Below are 26,937 nucleotides of genomic sequence, written 5' to 3' on the forward strand. Positions count from 1 at the left end.
ATTTTTCAAGACCACTTTAAAAAAAACAAACTGCAAGAAAGTCTGGTTCCTTGGAAGCTAAATATAAAGAAAACAGGGGCTTTTTACAGTACTTTCTAATTCCGCTGTGTCATCTGATAAAAGTAACCAATTGTTTACTGACCAATGAGGGGCATACCTGACATCTTGTGTATACATTTAACCCACAAAGCAGTTTCAACAAAAAATATTTATGTCTGATAAATGATACGATGTTTAGCCTTGCTGTCCAGTCTCAGTGTCTTTGAAAAGGAGATTCTTGTTTTTTCTTAAGAACAATGATGTCATTGTCATAGTATGACAGTGAAAATAATGCTGACAATATCATAACAGCTGATCTATCAAGGAAGTCTATCTCAGTGTCTTACAGACTGTAAAGATAAATCTCTAATTATTCAAGCATGTTATCATTCACCAATTTTTTTTGTCTAATAAGGTATGAACTAATCAACTGTGTTTCTAATTGAAAAATATCAAAGCTGATTAATGATGGTAAGCTAGGGTTTTATTGTAATTGCAGTATTTTATCTGCACAGTATGGCTTGTGAGGCATTTTAAGCCCTTTTACTAACAAATAACATGATTATGGTGCTGAATAGTGTGAGGCTTGTTGTGTCTTAGCACTGAGCCTGATCTCTCATCAGCAGTTCAACAGCGGCTTCATGTTGACTCCCGGGGAGCAGCTGTTTTGATAGTGCCATCCTCATCAGTGTTGATTAAATTTTCTAAAATTATCACTTGGGGAGAAAAAAAGGCAAAGAAAACTACTTTTAATGATTGTCTTCGGGCTTTGTGTTCAGCTAGGAAAATGCTTTCTTAATAGTGATTCAAATGTCATGTCCCCAAAAGGAGAATTTATGAGAATTTTTAATTGAGGTTTAGCGTGATCTAAAAAGCCTATAAGCATGTTTTATGTGTCCGTCAGTACCACTACAAACACACACAATAAGGTTACTCAAAGATATTAAGTTACATAGAAACTCAAACAATGTTTTCATATGTACTGTGGTAACCTGGTTACTGTAAAACTGAATATATATACAGTAATTCAGGCAATATAATGGTGAAGTCACAGGTTACTTTTAGATTTAAAAAAAAAAAAAAAAAAGTTATATTATTTTTTTTTAAGGTACCACCTTGCTTTTTTGCTGCTTTTTTATACTGCATTGCAGCTCAAATGCTTTCTATTTAATTTCTGCTTATAATTACACAATGAAATGTAGAGTAAAGGAGGTTTATGACCCAAGAGTTGCCAAAAATTATAGAATAGAATAGAATAGAATTCAACTTTATTGTCATTGCACATGCACAGGTACAGGGCAACGAAATGCAGTTTGCATCCATCCAGAAGTGCTTTAGCCGTGATATAGATATATTACAATATATATTAGCAATAATATAGATATGTAAGTATATTACAGAAATGGGTCTATTATGGTATGTTATAATGTACACGGTATGAAGTATGTTATGAATATTCTATAACTGTAAGTATGTACAGGCTGTAGTGAGTACAAGCTATGAACAGGATATAAATATGAAATAAAAACTATACAGAAATATGAGATATACAGTTATACAGAAATGTGAACTATGCAAGTTATAAACAGTTGTAGGATTAAAAATTATCGTATGTACAGAATGATTATTTACACAGAACTATACAGTAGTGAAGTTAAGATAAGTGAGATATGTGGATAATTTCTGCAGAGGCTATATGAAGTGCTAGTGGTTGTGAGTGGTGGTTCAGTCCATGTTATTATTGTGTGTTTGAGGGTACGGTTGTCCATTTTGTGTGTGTGTGTGTGTGTGTGTAGGTGGTTGTGGGTGTGTGTATGTTCAGTCCATGTGTTAAGGTGGGTCAGATGTCAGGAGGCAGAGTTCAGGAGTCTGACAGCTGTAGGAAAGAAGCTGTTCCGGTACCTGGTGGTCTTAGTCCGGAGGCTCCTGTAGCGCCTCCCAGAGGGCAGGAGGGTGAAGAGTCTATGTGATGGGTGACTGGGGTCTTTGATGATTTTTCAGCTTCCTGTCAAAGGGAGGCACGCACAAACACAGCAGTCATTTAGCAAGGCTCAGATCACAGGCCTTTTCAGACACCGCTTCCTGTAGATGTCCTTTATGGCAGGAAGTGGTGCTCCGGCGATGCGCTGGGCAGTTTTCACGACCCTCTGCAACGCCTTCCGGTCCGAGGCAGAGCAGTTCCCGTACCAGACTGTTATACAGTTGGTCAGGATGCTCTCGATGGTGCAGCGATAGAAGTTCACCAGGATGTCTGAGGACAGGTGGTTCTTCCTCAGAGTCCTCAAGAAGAAGAGGCGCTGGTGAGCCTTCTTGACCAGCTTGGAGCAGTTGGTCGTCCAGATGAGATCCTCGGAGATGTGGACTCCCAGGAACTTGAAGCTGCTCACACGCTCCACAGCCGTCCCTTTAATGTAGATGGGTGGATGTGGGTCAGCATTCCTCCTGTAGTCCACGATGAGCTCCTTGGTCTTCTCAGTGTTAAGCAGCAGGTTGTTTCTGTCGCACCACTCAGCCAGACGATCCACCTCCTCCCTGTAGGCGGTCTCATCGTTGTCGCTGATGAGGCCAATCACCGTGGTGTCATCTGCAAACTTAATGATGGTGTTGGAACCATCAGCAGGTCTGCAGTCATGGGTGAAGAGGGAGTAGAGGAAAGGGCTCATCACACAGCCTTGTGGTACACTGGTGTTCATTGTGATTGTTGATGAGCAGCGGTTATCCAGTCGGACATGTTGGGGGCGGTTGGTCAGAAAGTCCAGTAACCATTTGCAGATGAGGGAACTGATGCCCAGGTCTGTCAGTTTCCTGATGAGTTGTGAGGGGTGGATTGTATTGAATGCTGAACTGAAGTCTATAAACAGCATTCTGGCGTAGGTGTTGTTGTTGTCCAGGTGTGAGAGGACAGAGTGCAGTGCGATGGAGACTGCATCCTCTGTGCTCCTGTTCTGGCGGTATGCGAATTGGTGGGGGTCCAGGGTGGGGGGGGAGACAGGATTTGAAGTGTGCTAGGACCAGCTGCTCTAAGCACTTAGTGATGATTTTGTCATGCAAAATGATGACAAAATTAGCAGTGGTGAAAAAGTATAAGCCCCCTTTCTGATTTCTTAGTGTTTTGCATATTTGTTATACAAATCATGTGTGGAACCATGCAGCTTCCACTTTGGATTTGGGACACAGACACCGTCTCTACTTTTAAGATTAGGCTTATCAAAAAAACCTCTCTTTTTTGATAAAGCATATAGTTGGGGCTGGATCGACTGACTCTGAATCCTCCCTTAGTTATGCTGCAATAGGCGTAGGCTCCTGGGGAATTCCCATGATGCATTTAGTGTTTCTTCTTCAGTCACCTTTCTCACTCACTATGTGTTAATAGACCTCGCTGCATTAAATCATAGTTGTTATTAATCTCTGGCTCTCTTCCACAGCATGTCGTTTCTCCTGTCTTCCTCCTCTCACCCCAACCGTATGCGGCAGATGGCCGCCCCTCCCTGAGCCTGGTTCTGCCGGAGGTTTCTTCCTGTTAAAAGGGAGTTTTTCCTTCCCACTGTTGCCAAAGTGCTTGCTCATATGATTGTTGGGTTTTTCTCTGTATGTATTATTATTATTGTAGGGTCTGCCTTAAATACTGTAAATAAAATTGAATTGAACTGAAATTGAGTTGAAACAAATTTTAATATTAGATAAAGATAGCCAGAGTAAGTACACAATGCAGTTTTTAAATCATGATTTAATTAAGGGAGAAAAGTTAACCAAACCTACCTGGTCTTGTGTGAAAAAGTAACTGCCTCTCTTGTTAAATCATGAATTTGATTAACCACATTTTTGTAAGGCTGCACACTCGGGCCTGATTACTGGCGGACCTGCTGAATCAAGAAATCGCTTAAAGAGAACCTGTCTGACAAAGTGAAGCAGGCTAAAAGATCTTGAAAAGCAACACATCATACCACGATCTGAAGAAAGACCTGAGAAACAAAGTCACTCTCTATCAGTCTGGAAAGGGTTACAAATCAGTTTTTAAAACTTTGAGACTCAATTGAACCAAAGTGAGAGCCATTATACACAAATGGAGAAAACTTGGAAGAGTGTTGAAGCTTTTTCCAGGAGTGACCGGCCTACCAAAATTACTCCAAGACCACGACGACTCATCCAGGAGGTTGCAAAAGAACCCAGAACGACATTAAAGAACCGCAGGCGTCACATGTCTCAGTTAAGGTCAGAGTTCATAGTTCCACAATTTAAAAAAAAAAAAAAAAAAAAAGGAGAGAGACTGTGGAAAAAATGGCGAGTTCCAAGACGCAAAACATTGCTGAGCAAAAGGAACACAAAGGCTTGTTTCACATTTGACAAAAAAAAAGCAGAACTTTTTGGAAGGTTTGAGGAAAGGAACATCATACCAAAAGTAAACTATGGTGCTGGTAGTGTGATGGTCTGGGGCTGTGTTGCTGCGTCAGTACCTGGAAGACTTGCTGAATTCTGCTGTCTACCAAAACATCCTGAAGGAGAATGTCTGGCCATGTGTTTGTGAACTCAAGCTGAAGCGCACTTGGGTTCTGCAGCAGGACAATGATCCAAAACAAACCACCAAGTCCACCTCTGAACAGCTTAAAAAAAAAACAAAGACTTTGGAGTGGCCTAGGTCAGTTCTGACCTGAATCTGATTGAGGTGCTGTGGCATGACCTTAAAAAGGCAGTCCACACTCGAAAACCTTCCAGTGTGGCTGAATTACAATAATTCTGCAAAGATTGTTGCTGTTGCTGCTGCTGTTGCTGCTGCTGTTGCTGCTGCTGTTGCTGCTGCTGTTGCTGTTGCTGCTGCTGCTGCTGCTGTTGCTGCTGCTGCTGCTGCTGCTGCTGCTGCTGTTGCTGCTGTTGCTGCTGTTGCTGCTGCTGCTGCTGCTGCTGCTGCTGCTGCTGCTGCTGCTGCTGTTGCTGCTGTTGCTGCTGCTGCTGCTGCTGCTGCTGCTGCTGCTGCTGCTGCTGCTGCTGCTGCTGCTGCTGCTGCTGCTGCTGCTGCTGCTGCTGCTGCTGCTGCTGTTCCAACCAGCTATTTGGTTTAGGGGGCAATCACTTTTCTTTTTTTTTTCACACAGGCCCATGTATTGTTTGATGATCTGAAACATTTAAGAGTGACAAACATACAAAAAGAGGAAATCAGGAAGGGGGCAAACACTTTTTCACACCACTCTAGGTGCGTGATGTCTCCAAGAGCGGATTAAATAGGAAATGGTGAAAGATTAAACATTGGAGTGATTTTTGGACATGTTTTGGATGCTTTTGATTCCTGGCATCCACAAATTCACCCCAGTAGGAGCTAGGCACCTTACATGATGGTGGTGGCTGAGAGTTTGTGTGAGTAGGTGAATGAAAATGTATTGTAAGGATCTAGCTAAGGTTAAAAGTAGGTATATACAGTAATGTGGAAAGGTCTTGAATCAGCCTTTAGTTCTTTAAACTTTACTAGGGAAATGGGTGCAGAGGTTTATTGAAACATCTGCAAATAAACATATAATGTTGAGGTTTGGGCTCTGATCGAGTAATACATATATTTGACCCTATGGGGAAATTGGCTTGCAGTGGAAGTCAGACATTTTGTACACACATAAAAACAATCACATCAACATAAAACAAAAGCACACAATATGAAGACATTTTCGCTCTTCTTGCATCTTAGGGCAGATTTTGGCCACACTAATTTGGCAACCTACATTGGTATCAAAATTAAGCTGTTGCCAATCAGATGCTTCCCTGTTGGTATTGCACGGTGGATCAAATCTGATGGTGCTTTTCTGAGTTCATAATTCCAATAATTTTGACAAGATCTCACACCATTAGCTGAAATGCACAAACCATGACAGAGTCTGCACTGTTTTACAGATGGCTGTAGACACTTAGAATCTACTTTTTTTTCCTCACCTCCTCTGTACATACTGACAATGACTTTAACCAAAAGTCATTATTATACATTCAAAACTTTATAAAAACCTGTCATCACTGATTGTCAGCTACTTTTCCACTCAGACTATTTCTGATGGTGCGTCGGCTTCATCAGATATAGTCTGAGTCCTATTAAAGACATGACTTTTGGATACTGTTCATCTGTTGCAGTTTTATGTCTGCCACAGTTGTCCTCCAATTGTCTGGTTTCCTCAATTCTTTTTAAGAGTACAGTGCACACCATATTGATATAGGCTGCTAGTAACAAAGTGTCTAAAGATGATCTAGTGTCTGGTTACTGTTTTAGGGCAAGACATAAGAGCACAGTGAAAGTTTGGCAGTACCACTGTTGGTATTCTCAGAGATCTCAGACTTGCAGTTCTGTATGAGAAGCTGGTTTAAACCAAAGCTATTTCAGTACTTTTCTTTACTCAGCAGGATCTGATAGATTTGATGAAAGGTCCTACAGTGAACATTTTTTTGCTCTTAGAGTCTTGACTTTTATTCAACCCTGTTCATGAACTTTGCAGTGCTTCTAGTAGCGGCAAGTATTGCTTAAAAATCAAATATTTGTCCCTTTTTAAAGTGTTGTCTCTGGGTTGATCCACAAGAAGCCATTCCTTTTTCCAGGAATTGTGTCTTTATGACTTCTTACTAAAACCACAATCAGATACCAGTTTTTGCTAGATCAGTGATGCAAGCTGTTTTTGGTGTTATTTTGCTCAAATGACCAAAATCCAAAGCTCTGTTTTTGTCTTTCCTAACAAAAGCAGCTTTGGTTTTATGTAGCAAAGGATGCCAAGACACATCACCACTGAAGAGAGACACAGATGCTGTCTGCTGTGTCAAGCTGTTTGTGTAGTGGTAAAAAAAAAAAGCTTGGTTGGATCTGAATACTGTTTTACTTGCCTTGTCTTTTTATAGATGGGCACTTAATCTGTATCAGTGAATGCTTAGTAGCACATGGACCCATGTGCATATATTAGCTATACGTTATGTACAGTATGTGTTATTAGGTTGTATGAGCTAGAAAGAACCAGTGGAAGATATGTAGAAATGGCACAAGTTAGAGTGGTTAAGGGCATGTCTTTATAAAGTGTCATGTAATGAGAAGGGTTATTACAGAGTTTATTTCGTCTTGGGTATAAACTCAATACACCCACCAGACAATCTGCTTTTGGACAAAAAAGCCTTAGCCTTATTGGATTTTTATTAGTTTTGTATAGTTAGTGCTTCATAGTCATGAAAATCTCAACAGTGGCTCATTCTAATTTCAAAGAGAAAACATGACAGAAGAAGAGGCATTTGAGGTAGGTGATGTTTTTTGTGTGTGTGTGTCACTTAGGTCTCTACAAAGAGATTTTTTTTTAAAGCTTATTATACTGCAGCCCCTTTTAAACCCCAACTGTGTATGCAGTTCTGATACATTGCATAATAAAAACTGTAACCTGGCACGTTCCCTTTAAGGAGAGCGAACAGATTAGTTTATTGATATGGAGGTACAGGGTAAAGGTGTGTATGAGTCCTCCACAACCAGTGTCCACCGTGTTATCATGTGAGGGACAAACATATTGCTCTACACTTGTTCACTAGATAGCAACATATGATTGTGTGCGTATACTGAGCAGACATGAGGTGTGAGCATTTTTATGATATGTGTGTGTAACTTTATAGACTATAATCAGGCCACAGCTGTATTTTGACTTGCATAGTGGTTAAAATATATTTAAACCATGAATGCAAAACTTTTTTTTGCATTTCATTGATGTTGCTGTTGCTAATCTGGTCAATTGATCAGCTGTACCTGTTCGTGTGGGTGTGTGTCCTCTAATCTGCCTCGTATGATTGTTTTACAAGCATATTGCTGCAACATGTGTTTGTTTTTTAATGTACACAATAATTTTTTTTACTTATTGTGCAGCACCACTTTCTTAAAACTCTGTTTTAATGGCTGTGAGCAGCTAGCTATGGCTTTAAATAAAAATGCTGCTGCAGTGCTGGACTTTGGCCTTTGTGTAAATTTGTATACTGTTTTCCCACCCATGCCATGACCTTTTCTGGCATTCAGTTATTTTATTGACTCAGCATATTATGTGATTTAGAGGGGGAGGAGAACGTGTTATAAACAGCATGACTGAAACAGGCTGGCTCAAGTATAGTAAACACATTCATAATCATAGTATGTGTCATGTTGTTAGCTCAGCACAGTTCAGAAGTCTTAATCCGCCCCTTATTTCCAAGCAGCCAGACTTTCTTGTAACTTTTAAAGTGATCTTGAGCAATAGTTCTCCAGGCTGTCCAAGTGTTTTGTTTTGTTTTTTTGTTGTTGTTGTTTTTTTTGTTGGACATTGTCTGGTTTTGCAGTCATTTTTAGTCTAGTGCTTCTACCTGATGATTTTCAGAGGGATGGTGATGGGTAAAAAAGGGGATGAACCAGTGAACCAGACGAATCACAAATTAATTTAGTTTTTGCGTTGCTTGGCATATTGTGTATCGCCTCCTTAAAAGATTTCAGGAAACTGGACAAGTGGAGGACAAAAGAAGAAGTGGCAGGCCTAGGGGACAATAGCTGCAGCAGATGAACAGTATCTGAAAGTCATTCCTTTAAGAAATGGGAAAAAATCTAGTAAAGATCTCAAAGAGGGCCTGAGAGATGCCTCTGTCATGGTTTGGAGTTGCTTTTCAGCCATGGTGTTGGGGGTGGAATTATGAACACAGAAAAGTACCATCAGATTTTGATCCATCATGTAATGCCATCTTGAAAGTATATGATTGGCAACAACTTCATTTTTGATGACAATGAAACGCATTGCCAGTATAGTAAAAGCATACATGGATAGAAAAATACACAATAGAACATCATCAGTCATGAATCGCCCTCCCCAGTGCCCGGACATCAACATTATTGAATAAAGGTTTTCATGCCATGTATTGATTTTTAAGCTTATTAGAACTGTGCAAGCTCTGATTTTTGCCTTATGTATTTACATGCATGTTTATGTGTTTCAGTACATCCCTGCACCCATTTCACATTTTCTGAGGAAATATAAAGAAATGGGGCTTGGCTCAAGCCTTGCACAATACTGTGTGTCGTGTTGTTAGTATTCATATTATGCCAGTTTGTTTTTAAGCTTTGAAAATTGTACTTGTTTTGTAATTCTTTTTCCAAATTTCCATGAAATTGCTCATCAGATTGTGCATGCTCCATGATTCTGTAGCTTCAGTGGTTCTGACATACTGGCATTCCTTTACAGCATTTGCTATTAGTTTGTGGTGATAATTAGTAACAGCGATGTTGTAACAATGGCCAAGGGGACTTACTGAACCCGTGAGACTGACCACAGGCAAAGCAGTCGGGAATGTGACCCATTTGCTCAAGTCTTTGCCCTCTGACGCTTCCCTGTGCGTCAGTGTTACAATAAACTCTTTCTGACGCTTACATATGCAACAATACACAGAAAATTGAGTAAATTTAACAGAAGACACACACGAGAAAACTTAAAATTATATATGCTTACACATACACACACACACACACACACACACACACACACAGACTGGGGTTTTGTTACTAAGCTGCTGTTGCACAGATTTGGGTGGGGCTCCAGTGATATGGTGAATTAATTAGAGATAAGTAACTAGTGTATTATTGGCAGTATCATGGAGATGGAATCTGTGCAGAAAATCAGGGCACTGTTCTCCCTTCTTATTGGTAAAAGCTACAGGCAAACACAAACACCATCTACCCAACATATTTGAATAGTACTCCATTCTTGTGTCATGTTGATTTCCTGCTTGGTCTGACCCTTACAGCGGGACACCATATCATTCAACGCAAGCATGACAAAGCCTTTACACAGCCAGCAGCGGTGGGCTTCTGTAGAGAGTGAACAATAGTTGAATAGAAACACCATGGCTGGCCGATTCAAATGGATTCGACTAAGAACAATTGCGGCATTGGTGCTGTTGCATCTGTCATTAAGATACACTATGTGTGCATGTGGTTGGAATTATACACAGAAGATGAGGTTGTAGAGTTTTTAATGCTTGTTTTAAAGCAAACATTCCCTTTAAAACAGCACACAAATATGATACTCTAGCTCATGAACACAAAACCTTATAAATCTGTGTTTTCTAACATTTTGTTTCAGGCACTCTTCTGCAGAGATCAGGAAACACTTTAGTGGGAACCATGGCTTGCAGCACAGCCGAACCAACTCTAACGCTTCGGCCACAGTGTGGCTTACTGTGGTGAGTTTCCTTCTGTTAAAAGAATTCTTTTGCTTTTGGAGTTTAGCCTTTTGTTTTATTCAGCAGGAAATTGTCATATCATCCAGATTTGAACTGCAGGCAGGTCTCAGGAAAGGAATGTAAGCAATATGAACATTTTTTTTAAAGTATTTTTTCCCAGTTATGCTTATATTTCCTTATTCAAATGCGTAACATGTTAAGTGTGCTGTAATATTACATCTATATATTATTACTTCCCTTGTACCAGAGCAGTAGTGATGAAATCCTAGTTGAAGTGGGGAAAAATCATACTGTGACTAAAACATCAGTGGAGTGGCTTCCTCTAATGCTGCTTTAGTGATTCTGCTTATACCACTGGAGAGTTATAAGTGTATCATTTTCACATCCTGCCTTTGCTGTCATTAGCTCTGGGAATGTCTGACTCGGTGTGGTGTCTCACCTTGAAGATTATGTTTTGAATCCTGAAACAGTTCCTCTACAGCATGAGCTGCTGCTTTTGCAAAGAGAGCTGCCTGCATAGCCGTTTACACCGGCCTGACGCTGCTCTTTGGCTTAACATGCGCTGAAAAACGTAGCACATACTGAAAAGACTTGAATGTCATTATGGCAGGTTGTTTTCTACTCTCCTCATTTGAAGCGTGACAGAAAACGATCCCTGCCCTCCAATGCCTACAGACAGAATGATGCACAGTAATCCTTTGCAGGGATTTGCTCCCACTGCACTCTCTCTGTAGTACCCTCTGAACCTCTGTCTCTGCCTCCCAGCTTTATATGTTCTGCTCTCAGTCTTCTCGCTTTTCTTCTATTTCTGTCTTTTCCTCGCATCTTTTCTTCTGTGTCGCCCTACATTTCTCTCATGTAAAGTTCTCTAAAGCTTGCAGTTGTTAAGTCTTGTGACATATATTTGTGTTTGAGTGACAGAGCTTAAACCCTTCAATAATGTTTTTTTGGGCTGGGTTTTTCTTTTTTTTTAATTTTAGTAATGATTCTTGAGCTTTTCGGCTGACAGGTCTTGAGGAGAAGTACTTGAGCCAGCTGTCCCGACCCGGCTTGTAGCATGCAGCATGGTTAATCTCTAACCTGCTTGAGAAATGGGTCAGTGCCTTGGGTACTGACAGGCACTGGGATGGGCGCTGCCTACCTTGCAGCTTACCCAGGCAAATCTTCAATATGTCCGGATTTGGGATGCGGGAGAGGATTTTTAATACCATAATCTCTGGGATGATAGTTTTACATTATTCAGCAGTCCCGTCTAGCACAGGGATGAGGGAGGGGTGCTTGTTGCTGCAGTTGTTATGCGGATCACTACGTTAATATTGACTGAACCTGAGTTGAAACTGTTGCCTGGTCAGAGACATTAACAGAAATAAAAGCTTGCAGTCCGTCTGTGTGCGTGTGTGTGTGAGCAGCATGCACATGTGTGTATCTGTAGTTTCTGTTCCTGTCTGTTGAAACACCAGTTGATGGAGGGACGCCTTGCTGATGTCACTTCCTTCAATGTTTTGTGGTTTTGTCCCTTTCAGCTGAGAACTGTAATGTCTAAAACTGATGTCTAAACTTTTTGTGGGTCTCTAAAAAGTCAGGCTCCAATTAAAGCATTGACTCTGTGGCTTCTGATTTATTTTTGCTAATGCTGATGGTTTTCTTTTAGCTTCTAGGTCTATGAAGCCCACTTTAAAGGGGTTCTGTGCATTGCACTAAGGCTTAGTTTCACTCAAAAGCACTGAGCGCCAGTAGGTACACAGTGTAGGTTCCCCATATCCGGAGTGCGCCATTTTGTACACTTCCTTTTTATGGTGTTCAGTTTTCAGCAGGGTAAGTTTGCGATGTCGGCTTGAGCTCAGTCTTTTTGTGAAACTAGAGTGAGATTTTGCTCACATATCTTCTGTCATGTTTACTGTAGCTTTCTTTTCTCTTGGGTTCTTTACATCTGTTTCTTTTTTCTGTGTTCCTCCTGTATATCGACAGCAGTAATGTGCTTCTAAAAATGGTCATTTTTACATGAAAATGCTCTACAAACTGTCATTGGTAGAACATTTGTTTTGTTTTTTTTAAAAAGCTTGTCTTATTTAATCATTTATGCACATTCTTCACTGAGTTTTGTCACATCTTCCAGCCGTTCATGGTTTTCACTGCAATTATTGCACCTGTGAGCAAGTTTGTCAAAAACGTCTGGTGGCTGTTGGCTTTGCAAGGAAAGATGGATTCTTGCTGGCACCTCTGATGACTCCACAGAGCAGCAGGCACTGATCAGAGGCATGCATAGATTTGCATTCATTTGTTTTTGTTAGCCTTCATACCAAACAAGAAAAAGAGGCCATGTTACAATGATTCTTTGAACTCTGAGGCATGCAGTCAGAGAAATGCGCATGGAGTTAGATGAAGTTTGCTACTATAATGGTACTACTGAGGTTCTCCTCTGTAGAGAGGAGGAGTTAGGTTGTTTTTATACTGGAGCCCTCTCATTTAAAACAATAATGATGTAGTTCTTCCTTCTGGCTGTCTGTGTATTCTTTTGTCATGTGTTGCATGCTAAGCATTAATAATCGGCCGTGTGCAACAACATGCTCGTCGTTGCTTAGTGGAGGAAAAATATCCCTTAGGGTGGGTTGATGTGCAAAAACATGTCTGAAGGCAAATGGAATTTGCTCAGCTTCTAAAAGTTAAGCACAGCAGTGACTCATGTTTTTCTGCAGGTATTTCCACCTCTTGTGTGTATACATGTTATCTTTTACTGTCTATGCCAGTGGCTGGTTTGACCCCCTGTTTCCTGTCTGCCACCTGAAGACACACTTTCGCTTACAGTTTTTGACAGGCTATCTGTATTTTACCTGTATGGGACAGTCCACGTGACTGAAAGCTGAAATATTCTTCTAAAAAATGTGTGACTGTTCTAGTTCAAATGCATGCTATTAATACTTTTTACTGTATCTATTGTTCATCAGTTTCATTTTTTTTTTCTTTTTAGTATTTTTTTCATTATGACATTGAGCCCATTTCCATGGCACAGATTAAGCCCAGTCACTAAAAATATTTCCATCAACCAAAAAAAAAAGCTTTCCGTCTAGGACTAGGCTTAAAATTGGTCTGGAAAATGTAGCCATTATAGGATATGGTTCTAAACTTTTGTCCTACATCAGCTAACCCCTGATGATTATCAGATTGGAGGTCTGCCCAGTTTGCTGCAGTGACACCTGCTCCATGCAGGTTCCTTTTTTTTCTTTTTTTTTTTTTAACAACCACAATCAGCCATGCACGACAAAAAAGTGTGTGTGGTGCGCTGTCTCATCAGTTGTGCTCTTTTTTTTTTTTTTTTTTTCCTTTCTTTCCTTTTTTTCCCCCCTTTTGGTACACTTTCTAATGATTATAAAAGCTCATCTGTGTCCGAGTACGGATTTGTTAAAAGGCTTAAATATGAAACTTTTAACCCATTTATATTGTACTTTGAAACCACTACAGCTTTGCTTTTGTGATGATCTGATGTAGTAGAGATGGAGTTACAGTTTCTGTCTAAAAATAGGATTTAAAAACACACACACACACACACAAACAGCCTGAATGCCAGCTTGTTCCGGTTTCCACTTATGTAAGTCCCTGTGTCTTTTGTTCTCAGACAGGTATGAGGTATTAGAAAATATTCATGATTCAACATGTTTGCTTATGCTTCCTTTTTTTTCTTCTCTGTAGTGTGTCTGAATTTGACAAATGGCTGTATAAACTGTAAAATGAAAAGTATTTGGTTTTCCATTTTGCTTCTTGTAAAAGCTTATAGTTAGGGCTGGATCAGGTAACCGTGAACCAGCGTTTAGATTCACTGCAGTATTCCTGCAATAGGACTCTCTATAAGTTTACACATCACTCTGCATGTGATCATTAGTTATTATTCATTTGTTGCTCTCTTCCATAGTGTCCTCTTTGTCTTGTCTCACTCCCCTCACCCCAACCTATTGTGGCAGATGGCTGCCTCTCCCTGAGCTTGGCTCTGTCGGAAGGTTGTTCCTGTTAAAACTGAGTTTTTCCTTTCCTCTGCTGCCAACTGTTTGCTCTTATTGGGGTCATCTGATTGCTGTGATTTGCTGTTATTGTAGGGTCTTTACCTTACAATATAAAGTGCATGAGGCAAATTGACACCATAGGTGCAGCTACAAAAAATCTTGGACGAGTTCAAATCTCAGTGACTTTGACCTCAAGATCAAGGTGAAAGGTTAGGTTTTATGAAAAGTTTGTGGATGCGATAGCTTGAATGCAGAGATGTAGGATTTTCTCCGAGGCTGAGAGGGTAGCACAGATGGTTGCCAGTATTTTCTAGATATTTAATTCTAATGTTTTGGTTTTTTGTTTTGTTTTGTTTTTTTCTGATATGTATTTTCACTTCTTTTTTTTTTTTCCATCTTCCCAATCCCAATATTTTCTCCATCATTCTTCAATTCTCCAGCCTCAGACGTATGATGCAGTGGAGCCCTTGGACCTAGAGGAATTCTTCATGTCACAGTTAAAAAGTGGAGACTCTGCCCTGATGCAAGAATTTGGAGACTTTCCTGATGATGACCTGAAGGTGGAGCAGGTGGAAAAGGAGTGTCGCACTATTCGACACTCTGTCCCAGAGGATGGGTATGTTACAGGCCAATGATCGTTAAATAAGAGGATAATATATGAGTCAATTTACATGGTTTTCTAGAGCTCACAAAAAGCCAAAAAGGACAGTGTTTTTTACTGACAGGTTTCTCTGAATGTCTTAAAATATTGATTAAACTGATGTTCAGAGGTGGGTCACAAGCCTTTATTCATCTTACAAAGAAGTTTAGCAGATTGTTTTGTAATAAAATAAATATTTAGACTGTCTCCCCAAATTCATTGTAAAACAACTTTCTGCACGTTATCTTTGCTTATTCAGAGTATTCACAACGTGACCATGAAGTCCAAATTAAGACAGGAGAAGAATTCAAAGTTTTCAGCTGCCTGCATGTGTCTGCATATCTCATTGTCCTTATCTCTTAACAGAGTGGAACTAGATCCGCATGTAAGAGACTGCATAAAGAGTTACACCCAGCCGTGGCTTGTCGTCTCCAGAAGGTAAAAGACTGCGTGTCCTATCTGATACATTCTTATGTTTACATGTTTCCTACAAAGACTCTCATATACACTGCACACATGCGCTGCATAATGCTTCAGTGTTGTTATCCAGACTGGTTCAAAGGTCTTTTAGTTAACCATGAATGACCTTTTTTGTGTTTGTGTCTTTTCTGTCTTATGTGTATACATGAAGATGCCAGGGGGATGGCTGGAGTGTGTATTCAGAGCGAACTGGCCTACACAAACTTCTTCGGAAACAGACCTTTGAGTCGGATTTTCAGCCAGAAAATCAAGAAAAAACCGTAAGAAACACAAACACACAGTCATGTGCTAAAGTTTTATTTTAGAGGTTCGGATAAATAACCCAATAAATATTGAGTGCAAGTACCCTTTTACTTAGCCTGTGTCTTAACCAACACCCTGTTACTCAATGAAAGTGCCTTCCTCTTGTTCAGTGTTGCATGCAGCATACTATGAAGAAACAAGTCCTCACTGATTTCCTTCTTCGGCCTCTTGTGTGCAGTGTGATGCTTCAGACATGTAGTCTCAGTTTACAGTTAGGTTGTCACATCTGATTTTGCTTGTTATTGTAGAAACAGGTTTTTGACTAGATGGTGTTGTTTTGGTTTGTTGGTTATTACCACTTTAGAGGGTCAGAACAACTGTGTAATTTGTCTATCTGCAGTTCTGATGTAACTATTATTTGGTGAACAATAGCCAGCAGTGAGAGATGGTTTAGTTTAGTGGGGTTTTTTGTTTTTTTGTCTACCTAAGCTAGAATATGAGAAAGTTAATGACTTTCCAATCTAAATACTGACAAGAAATGGAATAAGTGGATTTACCCAACGGCTTAACGCTATTTTTAAGCAGAACTACAAGAAAAGTTACTTGCCACAACTTGTCCTTGAATGACAGTGCGTTGGAACTCAGATAAAATGACTTCTGTGAGGCAAAGACATTGTAGTGAGAGCAGTATGGTAGTCCATACTGATCAAGGCTTGAGAGACAATTGTTGGTGTGAAATGTGAGGCTGGGGGGAGACTGGGTTGGGAGACTGAGCAGGGGGTGGGTGGGGGTTGCTTTAATAGAGAACACAACAGTGTGTTGTTATTCACATCACTCTTTTTTTACCCTACACAGTGGCTCTTTTAAGTTTAGTGCACCACAGCCCTGTTGCGTGTAACCTGTATGATATTCAGCATTTTTCAGATCAGTAGCTGCCATCCAAGTGTTTGGATCTTTCATTATGGATCCTTGCCTCAGTCCTTCACTGAGCCAAGTTCACATCCACTCTGTGCCCTCTCAGTCACTTATTTGTCTTATAGTGGCCAAATCCCAGCTCCCAGAATCACACAGTCCCAGCCAATCCAAGTCCCAGCCAGTGCCACTCCCAGTTCCTGGCCCAGCCATCCCTTAGCCCCAGCCAGTCTCTTGTTGCTTCATCCTGCCAATTCTGACTAATTACCCAAACCAAAAGGCCCTCATTACTGCTGTAGGCTTCCCATGATCTACATGCCAGAATGAGAGTGACAAAGAGGGGAAGAACAGCTCTATTGTCCTTCAGCACTTAATAGTTCTCTTCTATGGACCAGTCTGCTTTAACAATAGCCCCGGGAATCATGGCGTGATGGACTCTTGGAGCCTCAACATTGTGAAGCTTAACCAGACTGGAAACTCAGTCAGTCCTAGCCTGTGGTGTGAGAGCTGGGATATGAATTTGATGGATGATAGGAGTGAAAGAGACAAGGAGAACGGGTGGCAAGAGGGACTGCTCAGATCAGGATGCAGCTTGGGAGCAGTGAGGTTATGACCTGCAATCTGGCTAAAAGGTCATATGACAATTTTTGGGGTTAGAATCTTGAACTCGTGTCATTATAATTATGGTTGTGCATACGTGCTTGCCTGGATACAAAGGCTATCACATCAACTCGAGGTGAAAAGCTCAATTCGCAAATCTCGACACAGGAAATGGTTCAGGGCGGAATGAAACCCAGGCCCCTTGCAGCCTTTTGGCGTATGGGTTGCCTGCTCAACAAAGTTAGCTACAGCGGTGCCCCACCATCCTGTTTTTTTTTTGTTTTGTTTTGTTTTTTTTTTTGTAAATATTCCAACTACAGGCAGTGATTCATATTCCCGGGCACTCTAATGCTACTTTTAGGAAATTTGATTTCTTTGCAGATATTTACTTGGCGACAGGGTTTTTTTATTGTTTGTTTTTGTTGTTCTGGTGTTGTGGTGTTTTTTTTTTTTTTGCAGTTTATTTTTTTTAAATGAAATCATTGATACGTTTGAAGAGGTTATACACCAAATTAAGTTACTTTTGTAGGTGGACTTCCTTATCGTGCAGTGCCTTTCTGAGAGACCTCCCACTTATGATTTCTTACTTAAACCATAACAGCAGATCAAAAAACATGATTTCAATGGAAAAAAAAATCTGATCATGTGATCTCCATGTGCAGTCAGATTGTTTTTGTTTTGTTTTTTCTGATTCTGGTTTAGTTGGAGGCATTGATGCCTAAAGAGTTTTTAACATGTAAGAATCTTTTATATGCCAATTAAAACTGCTAAAAAACAAAAACCATGACAAGGTTGACCTTTTTTTCGGAGTAATAAACGAAGAAGCTTGCGGTACATTTTAGAATACTTGACTGAATATAAAGTTTTACATACAACATTGCTCACAACTACTCAATAGGGCTCCCTCTGGATGCACAGAATATGTCCATACAATAGTCAAATTCATCACACACTTTTGTGAGCAGGTCTGGTGTCAGTGCAGCCATTGCTGTTTTTAATGCCATCTACCAGAATCCACTCTTTCTGAATAGTACGTGTTGCGTTCATTACTAGTGAATGGTTGCGGGATTAAAGCAACCATTCACTAGTATGGTTGTAATCTGATTTTGAAATCAGATTATTTTTAATACACTTCTTTTTTTTTTTTAAATGATACAACATATTCAGATGCTGGTTTTTCAAAAACCTGAGCGCATTTATGAATCACATCACATCTAAGTGTCAAAATTATGCCGCTTTTTCTAGCTCTGGGTTAGCTCAGTTAACTCAACCCTCTTCGCTGTTCTCACTTTTGTTGAAAAACCCAAAGGCCTGTTGGGAGATCTGATTACAGAATTTGATGAACTCATGTAAAATGATGTCAATATCATATTAGTAGTGATGAGTAACTCATACCTCATTACCTTGTGGCCCTTTGTTACTGATTGGCTGGTCAATTTTTATGTATCAAATATTAAAAAAACAAAACAAAGCTTTTTGTTCATAAAAGAAAGATTAGTTATACACACCTGCTGAATATTGTGAAGTAACTCGAGTCATCTTACTCTTTTAAATACAGTGAACATAAGCACAGCTATATGCTGTGTCTTCTACACTGAGTAAGCCTTGTTTAGAAAAGTACAACAGCCTGTCATTGTCTCAATCTAAAACAGAGGCTGTCTAGACTGACTAAATGCCTGTTTTGTTGTGTCCGCTGACCACGTAATAGTGGAAGCTCTATTTTTAATACAGTGCATGTTGATGATGGTTGATAAAATGCTTTTCCAGCATGGTGTTGATATGCTGTTGTTAGAAACAAGGTTTGAGGTAAATGCATGGTTGTCTTTTCTTTAAACCAAGGGTGAATAACATGTGTCTACTAATCTTGTCCCTCTGGATGTTATAGCCCTGTAATTTGGCTTTCCTTTTGCTTTCCTGCCTTTTTTTTCACTTCCTTGTGTTTTCATTTTATTTAATTCCCCTCCTCCTGGCCATGACATGACCCTTACCCCTGCTCTTATTCTGTCATTGCTCCAGGTCAAGTCACCAACTCTAGCAACGTTGACTGATGACTCTGGCCACACGCTGACCTCCTCTGACTTTAACTTGCGGTGCCTGACTCCAGACAAGAGAGTTGAGGGTCTTCTGGCTTTCAGCAGCCATGAAGAGCTGGATCGTTTAAACCAGGAAACACGGCAAGGGAACAGGCACCCTGAGCTGTTTGCGCTCTACCCACCACCTGATGAGGTGAGATATAAAAACAAAGTTGTTTTTTTTCCATTAATATTTCAGCTGCTGCATTTGCCTTTTATGATAGTTGGGATCTGCAAAGATTACCAAAAATCTAACGGATGTACAACCACTTCTTTCAGATGGTAAATAGAAAGTTTTTATTTTAAGACATCTAAAACTGAATAGTAAATAGAAAATACTCTTTTTTTTTTTCTTCTTTTTTTTTTTGACTACACAAATTCATAAATAATACAAAAACTAATCAAATTGGGCCTGGAAAATTGTAATGCACATTTTCACTAAGATTTTATAGACTGCCAGTTACAAATAATCTATAATGAAACTAATAAGAGTTGCAGCCCTTTCTCGTTTTTCATAATATATTAAATACACATCTGAAACCTAAAGTGCCCACACAGGGAGCAATATGCAATGAGCTTGGGGACTTTCCAGTTCTCTGTTGCCTAGGTAACTCTCTAATGTATTTACTACCTGGTTACATGATGATCAGTGTATCCTGCACTCTCATTGGTAATAACTTTAGTTGCCCGTCTCGAGGTTGAGAAGAGTTTATCCGGGAAGTTGCCTGTAGTTGCTTAAAGTTCACAAATATCACTGACTTTCTATGGTCTCTGGTTGCTACATTGCTGCAAATCGCTTCCTGTGTGGACATGGCTTGTGTTCTTAATTTCGCTTCTTCTCCATCCACAAACATCTGTGCTTAGTTAAATCTTTATTTTTTTTAAACATATTTCTGTAAATATCTTACAGGAAGATACAGTGGAAATCCGTCCTGTTCCCGACTGCCCCAGAGAACACATTGGAGAGCGCGTTATGATCAGATGCCAGTCTATAAAGTATGTCATACGTTTTCATTATACTGTAGTAGGGAGAATAGTCCTGTAGTTTAAACAGCTGCATAGCTGAGTAGTTGTTTAAGTGATGGCTGGAGGATTATGTGAGGGTGGAGGAGTGTTGTTCGGCAGTGGTTGTTTTCCAGAAACTCTCCGTCCCTCCCTTTCTCTGTGGGATTCTGTCTATCTCTTTTGCTCCTTCTTTCATTCGAACACACGCAAATGCACTTTTCCTGCATTACAGTCTTGATCTTCGTCATCCTTGTATAACTCGTACAGTTGCCAAATATTTGAGTTGAACTGCTTGCAGTGCTTTGGCAACTTTTCTAATCCTTTTAACCCTCAGTTCAAGCACATCATCACTTCCTCTAACTAATTTGTGTCTAACAGGAATTAAAATTCCTGAAAAATCAGTAGAATCACAAAATGATGGAAAGCTAATTGAGGAAAAAAAAATGAGGATTTGTATTCAGGATTTGCATCTTCTCCTGCGATAAAACTCCTAATTTAATTTTCCTTTGTGTGGCCTTTTAGGTTTGAAATAGAAATTGAACCCATATTTGCCACCATGGCACTGTATGATCTGAAAGAGAAGAAAAAGGTGAGCAAACTTTTTTCACTGTCAAATTCATATATATTTTTTTAAATGTTGTACAAAACTGTGTGTGTGTGTGAGTGATAAGCAACAAAGAATAACAGTAAAAAGCACTTTCCTCAGTCTTGGGACTTGGGAAATAATTATTTTATCCCTGGCTGAATATGTAAGTTTACTCACTTTAAAAGAAATTAATAGTCTCTAATTTTTATGATAGTTTCATTTTAGCGGAGAGAAACTGAATATCAACCAACCCCCCCCCCCAAAAAAAAACCCCACATTGACAGAATTCTGCTCCCACAGTCAACCAGTCCATTACATCTATTGCTTGTTATATGTATAAAGCACACCTGTCCACAAAATGAGCTTCTTCCATTCCAACCTCTCCATCACGATTGGGCAAGACCAAAGAAATGTCAAAGGATGTCAAGGACAAGACTGTAGACCTTCACAAAGCTGGAATGGACTATGAGGCTGTCAACAAGAAGCTTGGTGAGAAGGTGACAACCTGTGGTGCGATAATTTGGAAAGGGAAGAAATGTTCAATAACTGTCAATCACCCTCATTCTGAAGCTCCAAGTGAAATCTTTCCTCACAGGGTAATGATGATCGTGAGAAAGATGGTGGATCTGCCAAAACTACCAAAACATGCTCCTTGCGTCTTAATGGTCTGAAGGCACCATGAACACCACAGATGACAAACTACAGCGTAATCTATTGAAAGCACTTGCAAGGTCCCTCTGCTCATGAAGGCTCGTACATGTATAGGCCTTCTGAACTTTGCTACAGTTCTTTGGCATCAGCTCAAACCGCTGTGTTTGGAGAAAGCCAGGAAACTGTAAGAGGAGTGGTCCAGTATCACTCCTGAGTGCACACCTGGTGACCTACTTTAAGAAATATCTTACAGTATACCATAAAATAAGTCATGTTTTGCTTGGGGATCAAATACTTATTTCACTCAATGCTCAATAGCTACTCATGCTATTCAATTAATAATTGATAATATAAGTTGATATGTATTATACTTTTATGTAATGGGGGTTTTTTTTCTGGGTTTTTGGTTGATATTCTGTCTCTTTCCATTAATAAAGAAACTACCATAAAATTAGAGACTGTTAATGTAACTGAGCACACTGTTGGGGACAGTTTGATATCACACAACAAACAACCACCGTAACAATCCTGCTAATGTTTAATAAAACATTACTGGTCACATATCAGTCCTCAACACTGATAAACAGTCACATGGTTTGGATACTTGCTGTGTATTTTATAATGGGTTACTTTCACAAAACACAAGCTGGACAAAAAATGACTGAATATCAAAAACCAGTAGTTACAAGTATTAATAAAAATCACAGTTTTAAAGGTAGCTTTTGCATATTATTTGCATCTTGTTGATCTGGGGCGGTCTTGTAGTGGCTTTGGAAAGTCAGCTCTGCTATGTAGTAAGGGATCACTGTAATCTATAAGGTTTTATGTCTCATCATCCTCATGAATATATAGCCTCGGGGGTCGTCATGTTTGGCCTTGTATCTACTAATACTGCACGTTATTTTTGCAGTAAAGCATTTCTGAGCTGTGGCTGTTTGTTTGTTTTCTGTGGATTTACACAGCTGGATAGTAGTAGGGGTTGGAAGGATTAAGTGCTTGTGGATCTCTCACATAAGACGAGGTTTTAGCCACCGGGTTTGCCCTCTCATCTGTGCTGCCCTGCTTTACTCTGGCTTGCCTGGAGGACTAATGGCTCTAAGATACTCTGTTGGGTGAGATAGGGCAATTTAATACATCACAATTTTCAAAACTGGGCCATATCTAACCTGGTCTTGGGTCAGAATCAGTGTATGAAATATTTCTTGTAATGAAACATACGAATATGACATAAACGAGGGTTGTTTTTGGTTCTGTTGGAAGACTTTAAGAGCAGTGCTGAAGTGTGACAGTGTCATGCATTTTTGTTAAAGGTGACTGATTTTTATTATGTGCTGAGCTGAATGAGCTGTATCCTTGCAGAGGTTAGTACAACTTCCAGCTTATTACACTGACTAGACACTAGTTAATGAACTGTGTCTGCAAACATGGATTTGAACTGTAAACACAAAGTGCGTCTGTGAACGAAGGAGAAACTGTCAAGCTTGTTTTGTCAGTTGTTAAGTTTTTTTTTTTTGTTTGTTTTTTAAATCTCTGAACTGTTCACTTTTACTTTATCTTGTTTATTTTCTCTTTCTTCTGCAGTGCTCAGTGCAAGTTGTTTTCTTTATGAGAGTCTTATCTTCTGTTTTCTTACTTGCTGTTCTTCGTTTTCCCGCATCCCTCGCTGCCTCACGGAGGTTTTGTTTGGTTTTGTTCACATCATTTTCGTTGTTTCACATCTGTGCAGATGTTCATATAAATCGAAGTCTCTCTGGTCAATCAGCCAAGGTGCAGACACGGCATTTGACCTAACAAGTGGCCTACTTATGATGCAATATTCATGAATATAAGCAGAGGTTTATGAGTAGGCAAAAAACAAAACATTATGTTCTTTCAGCAAAAAGGAATATCCATTAGGTTTTTTTCTTCGTTTGTCTTCTTGGTGTTACTTTGCAACACAAGTAAAGCCACATTTTACTCGACTGATTGGAGCCAAGTGGGAGGACGCAATAATGAAACCACAGTTGGCAAGACTTCAGAAAAGCAGAAGCCTTGGTAAACAGTCTAATGGATTTATGGAGCTATATTGTATAATATTTGTAAAGGAAGCGGCTGTCAGATGTCTGCCTGAACATTTGCCACTCAGATCCGTGTTTGAATGAAGCTGCAAAAGGAGTCATTGTGGCGTCCAGCTGCTAAATTGGCACAGGGTGTTTGCAAGTGCTCCCCATCAGAAAATGTTAATCATCTGTCCTGAAACAGTGTGTGCTAGTGTTTGTGTGTCAGTCAGTCACGGACATGGTGTTTGGGGTTTAAAAATATCATGTTTAAGAGGTTTTTACATTCCTTGTGTCTCATTACATCAAAATTTTAAGTTTTCTCAAATGAATGCTATTATGATTTACTGAAAATGTTAACTCATTTAACACTCGTCCTTTGACCGGTTTATTTTTCTTTATGAGCAGAGGATATTTTAGTCAGCTGGCTTTGATTACCGAGATTATTATTATTTCACTGATTCCAAGAAGTCATTTTTCAGTAAGAGGTAGAGTGTGGCTCTTTTTTTTTTTTTTCTTTCTTTTTTTTAAGTTAACTGGGTCGTTTCTGTCTCAGAATCTGTGCCGAGTTTTGGCCTTTTGACTTGTTACACAAGCATGGAAGTATGCCAGAAGTCATCATTATCATCATTGAACATTTTCTTGTGCTTATCTTGAATAAAGTTGCTGCTTTGAGGATTTCAGTTATCAGCCAAGTTTGGCTTTCTAGAAGCTTCTTGGTGTGGTCAGTGTAGTGGAGGCCCTGTGGGATAATTTCCCAGTGAATAGGATCACATGACAGATACCAGGCCAGGCCACATCAGGACATATGGCTGTGTTCCTACACAGAGGTCATTATAGAGGTGAGAAGAGAAACAGTAAAGCGGACTGAACAGATGAACATTTGGTTTACATCAAACTAACCACCTAGATTAATGTATTATTTCAGCCTCTCATCAGAAACCTTCCAGTTTAGAATGACGTGTTCCAGTTTGTTATGCCCTGATTACCAAAACAAACGTAATCCTGGATTTAATTTTGGTAAGAAGACAATTTTCTGTTTCTCCAAAGTAAAATGTTTCATCTGTTTCCCTGCAGATATCTGAGAATTTCTACTGTGACCTGAACTCTGAACAGTTTAAGAACTTCTTGAAAAATCACACTGACCACATTGATCCGTCCTCGACAGCCAAATCTGCCATCTTCTCTATCACCTACCCTTCCACAGATATATATCTCGTCATTAAGGTAATGAGAAAATCTATTGCAATCCACTGAGACGTGGTGGCAATTTAAGCGTGGTGTCTCAGCATGGTGTCCTTAAAAAAATTTCAGTTAAATAGAGGAAAAAAGCAGAAATGGTAGGCCTAAAAAAGCAAAGATACTATGCAGCGGGTGAATAGCATCTTAAAGGCATTAATAAAACACGGTGGAGGCTCTGTTATAGTTTAGCTGCATTTCAGCCAGTGATGTGGGGGTTCTTGTCAAAATTGATGTAATTTTGAACATGGAGATTTTGATCCATCATGTAATACCATCTAAAAAGCATCTGATTAGCAGTGGCTTTATTTTTCAGTACAACACCGATCCCAAACACACTACCAAAGCAGTAAAAGTATACCTGGATTGAAAAATACACATTGGGACACTATCAGTTATGAATTGGACTCTGCAGTGTCGTTAGAGTCATTGGAGTTTTGAAGAAGAGTCAGCAGTAATATAGAGTTTGTGCAGTACATCGTAAACTGTTGTTGTAGCCTTGATATAATTAATGTTTGCAATTTTTACTTCCTGCTTGTGTTTCAGATTGAAAAGGTCCTTCAGCAGGGAGAGATCAGTGACTGTGTCGACCCCTACGTGACACTGAGGGAATGCGACTCTGGAAAGGTAATGAGTGCAGAGCAAACAGTCAAATTAATTTAAAAAAAAAAAATGCTCTTCACTTTACCTTTTAGCCTCTTATTAATACTTGCTGGGTATGTAAAAAGATTCTGGAGCTGATGTTTTTCAAAATGGCTAACTTTATTTATTTATTTATGTCTTTATGGTCAGAACAAGGACAAAATTGAGAAGCTGCGGAACCAGGCGGATAGTTTCTGCCAGAGGCTGGGTCGCTATCGCATGCCATTTGCCTGGGCAACTGTTAATATAATGGAAGTGATCAGCTCTGCTACATTGGAGCGTGACATCACAGACTCTGAGAACACAAAAGGAGGTGTGTGCTAGCGTCTTCTTACCTTCTGATCACTTTGCATTTGTCTGCATTTCCTAAGAGTCCCTGAAGCTTAGTATCACACTTGACCCTTAACATTTTTTTTCCTCAGGAAAATCCAGCAGCATTGACCGGAGAGGACTCCCTAGGAGGAACTCTGAACGTTACAGTACCATCGATGAACCGTTTTGCAACGTTTCTGGCTTCAAGCCTGCCACCATCACTATCTCCACCATCATCAAACAGGTTTGTCTGCTGCCCAAGCAAAGAAATGGATAAATCTGTGAAAATGCTTGAAATGCAGTAAGATTCCAGATAAAGATAGTTTCCCAGACAGACATGCTTGTGTTTACATCTTGGACTTTGATAAAAATCCTATGTGTTTCATCAGATTCTATTATTCAAACCTGTAGGGCTATTACTGTGAAAAATTACATGTATATTCCACTGTTTGTATATTTTGAATTGCTCTAATGGTTTATTTGGTCTTTGTCATCTGGGGTTTTCATTAAAAAAAATCTAATCAAATCACTGTGTTTCTTAGGAAGGAGATCGTCTAAGCGATGAGGATTTGCTCAAGTCCCTGACTGAGATGAAGAAACCACAGAAGAGAATCAAGACAATACCAGGTTATTACTCATTACATGAGTATATTTTGATTGTTAATGTTTTGTTTTTCTTTCTTGCTGTAGAGAAAATTGATCAAATTTGTCGGCTCAAAGAAAGTTTAGAAAGAGCGCGCGCGCGCGAGAGAGAGACCTGGACCTCTGCAATAGTTTTAAATCACATAGGTCACCTGTTTAACTCAGACAGTTAAACCAGCACCTGTAGCCTGATACTTTCATCCATATAGAGTGTTTGGGTACAGGAAATTTCAAAAACACAGCACAGTGTTGTCACACTTTACAATTTTCTTTTTTAAAGAGCTAACATGTGTTTCATAGCATGCTTTAAATTTCACGTCGGTATATTTTGTTACTAAGCTTTGTGGAGGACACATAAACCAGTGGTACTTCTCATCCAGCTCTTGACAAAAAAGCAATGTGCCAGTTTATATATTGATTATTACGTGATATCATAGACTTTATTCTGGATATTGCATATGCAGATTACTGACCTTTGACCTTTGCATCTTCTAGGTACCATAAAATTGGACATGTCTCCAGTCAATGATACACCAACATCATGTTTGTCAACTGAGCTTATCCCTCTTAAACCTGTGGCTGAGAAAAGCACTCGTCTCATTAAGGAGGTGCTAGAGTTCCCCTCCAGTGAGGTTTATGTTCCTCACAACATCTACAG

General features: G+C 39.6%; 1 protein-coding gene across 3 annotated transcripts in view; it reads left to right on the forward strand.

Annotated features, from left to right (window-relative positions):
• Positions 1–26,937, forward strand: part of dock8 (dedicator of cytokinesis 8) — a 58,845-nt gene that overhangs the window by 4,559 nt on the left and 27,349 nt on the right. For all 3 annotated transcript variants that reach the window (XM_063490722.1, XM_063490720.1, XM_063490721.1), the window contains exons 2-14: positions 10,125–10,224; positions 14,660–14,835; positions 15,226–15,297; positions 15,491–15,599; positions 19,111–19,320; positions 20,077–20,162; positions 20,694–20,760; positions 24,522–24,671; positions 25,230–25,310; positions 25,476–25,638; positions 25,748–25,881; positions 26,180–26,264; positions 26,775–26,937. In XM_063490722.1, the coding sequence (XP_063346792.1) occupies positions 10,125–10,224; positions 14,660–14,835; positions 15,226–15,297; positions 15,491–15,599; positions 19,111–19,320; positions 20,077–20,162; positions 20,694–20,760; positions 24,522–24,671; positions 25,230–25,310; positions 25,476–25,638; positions 25,748–25,881; positions 26,180–26,264; positions 26,775–26,937 (1,596 nt within the window). The remainder of the gene's footprint in view (positions 1–10,124; positions 10,225–14,659; positions 14,836–15,225; positions 15,298–15,490; positions 15,600–19,110; positions 19,321–20,076; positions 20,163–20,693; positions 20,761–24,521; positions 24,672–25,229; positions 25,311–25,475; positions 25,639–25,747; positions 25,882–26,179; positions 26,265–26,774) is intronic.

Source organism: Pelmatolapia mariae, linkage group LG12 (assembly GCF_036321145.2).
Source record: "Pelmatolapia mariae isolate MD_Pm_ZW linkage group LG12, Pm_UMD_F_2, whole genome shotgun sequence".
In the NCBI taxonomy this organism is placed as follows: domain Eukaryota; kingdom Metazoa; phylum Chordata; class Actinopteri; order Cichliformes; family Cichlidae; genus Pelmatolapia; species Pelmatolapia mariae.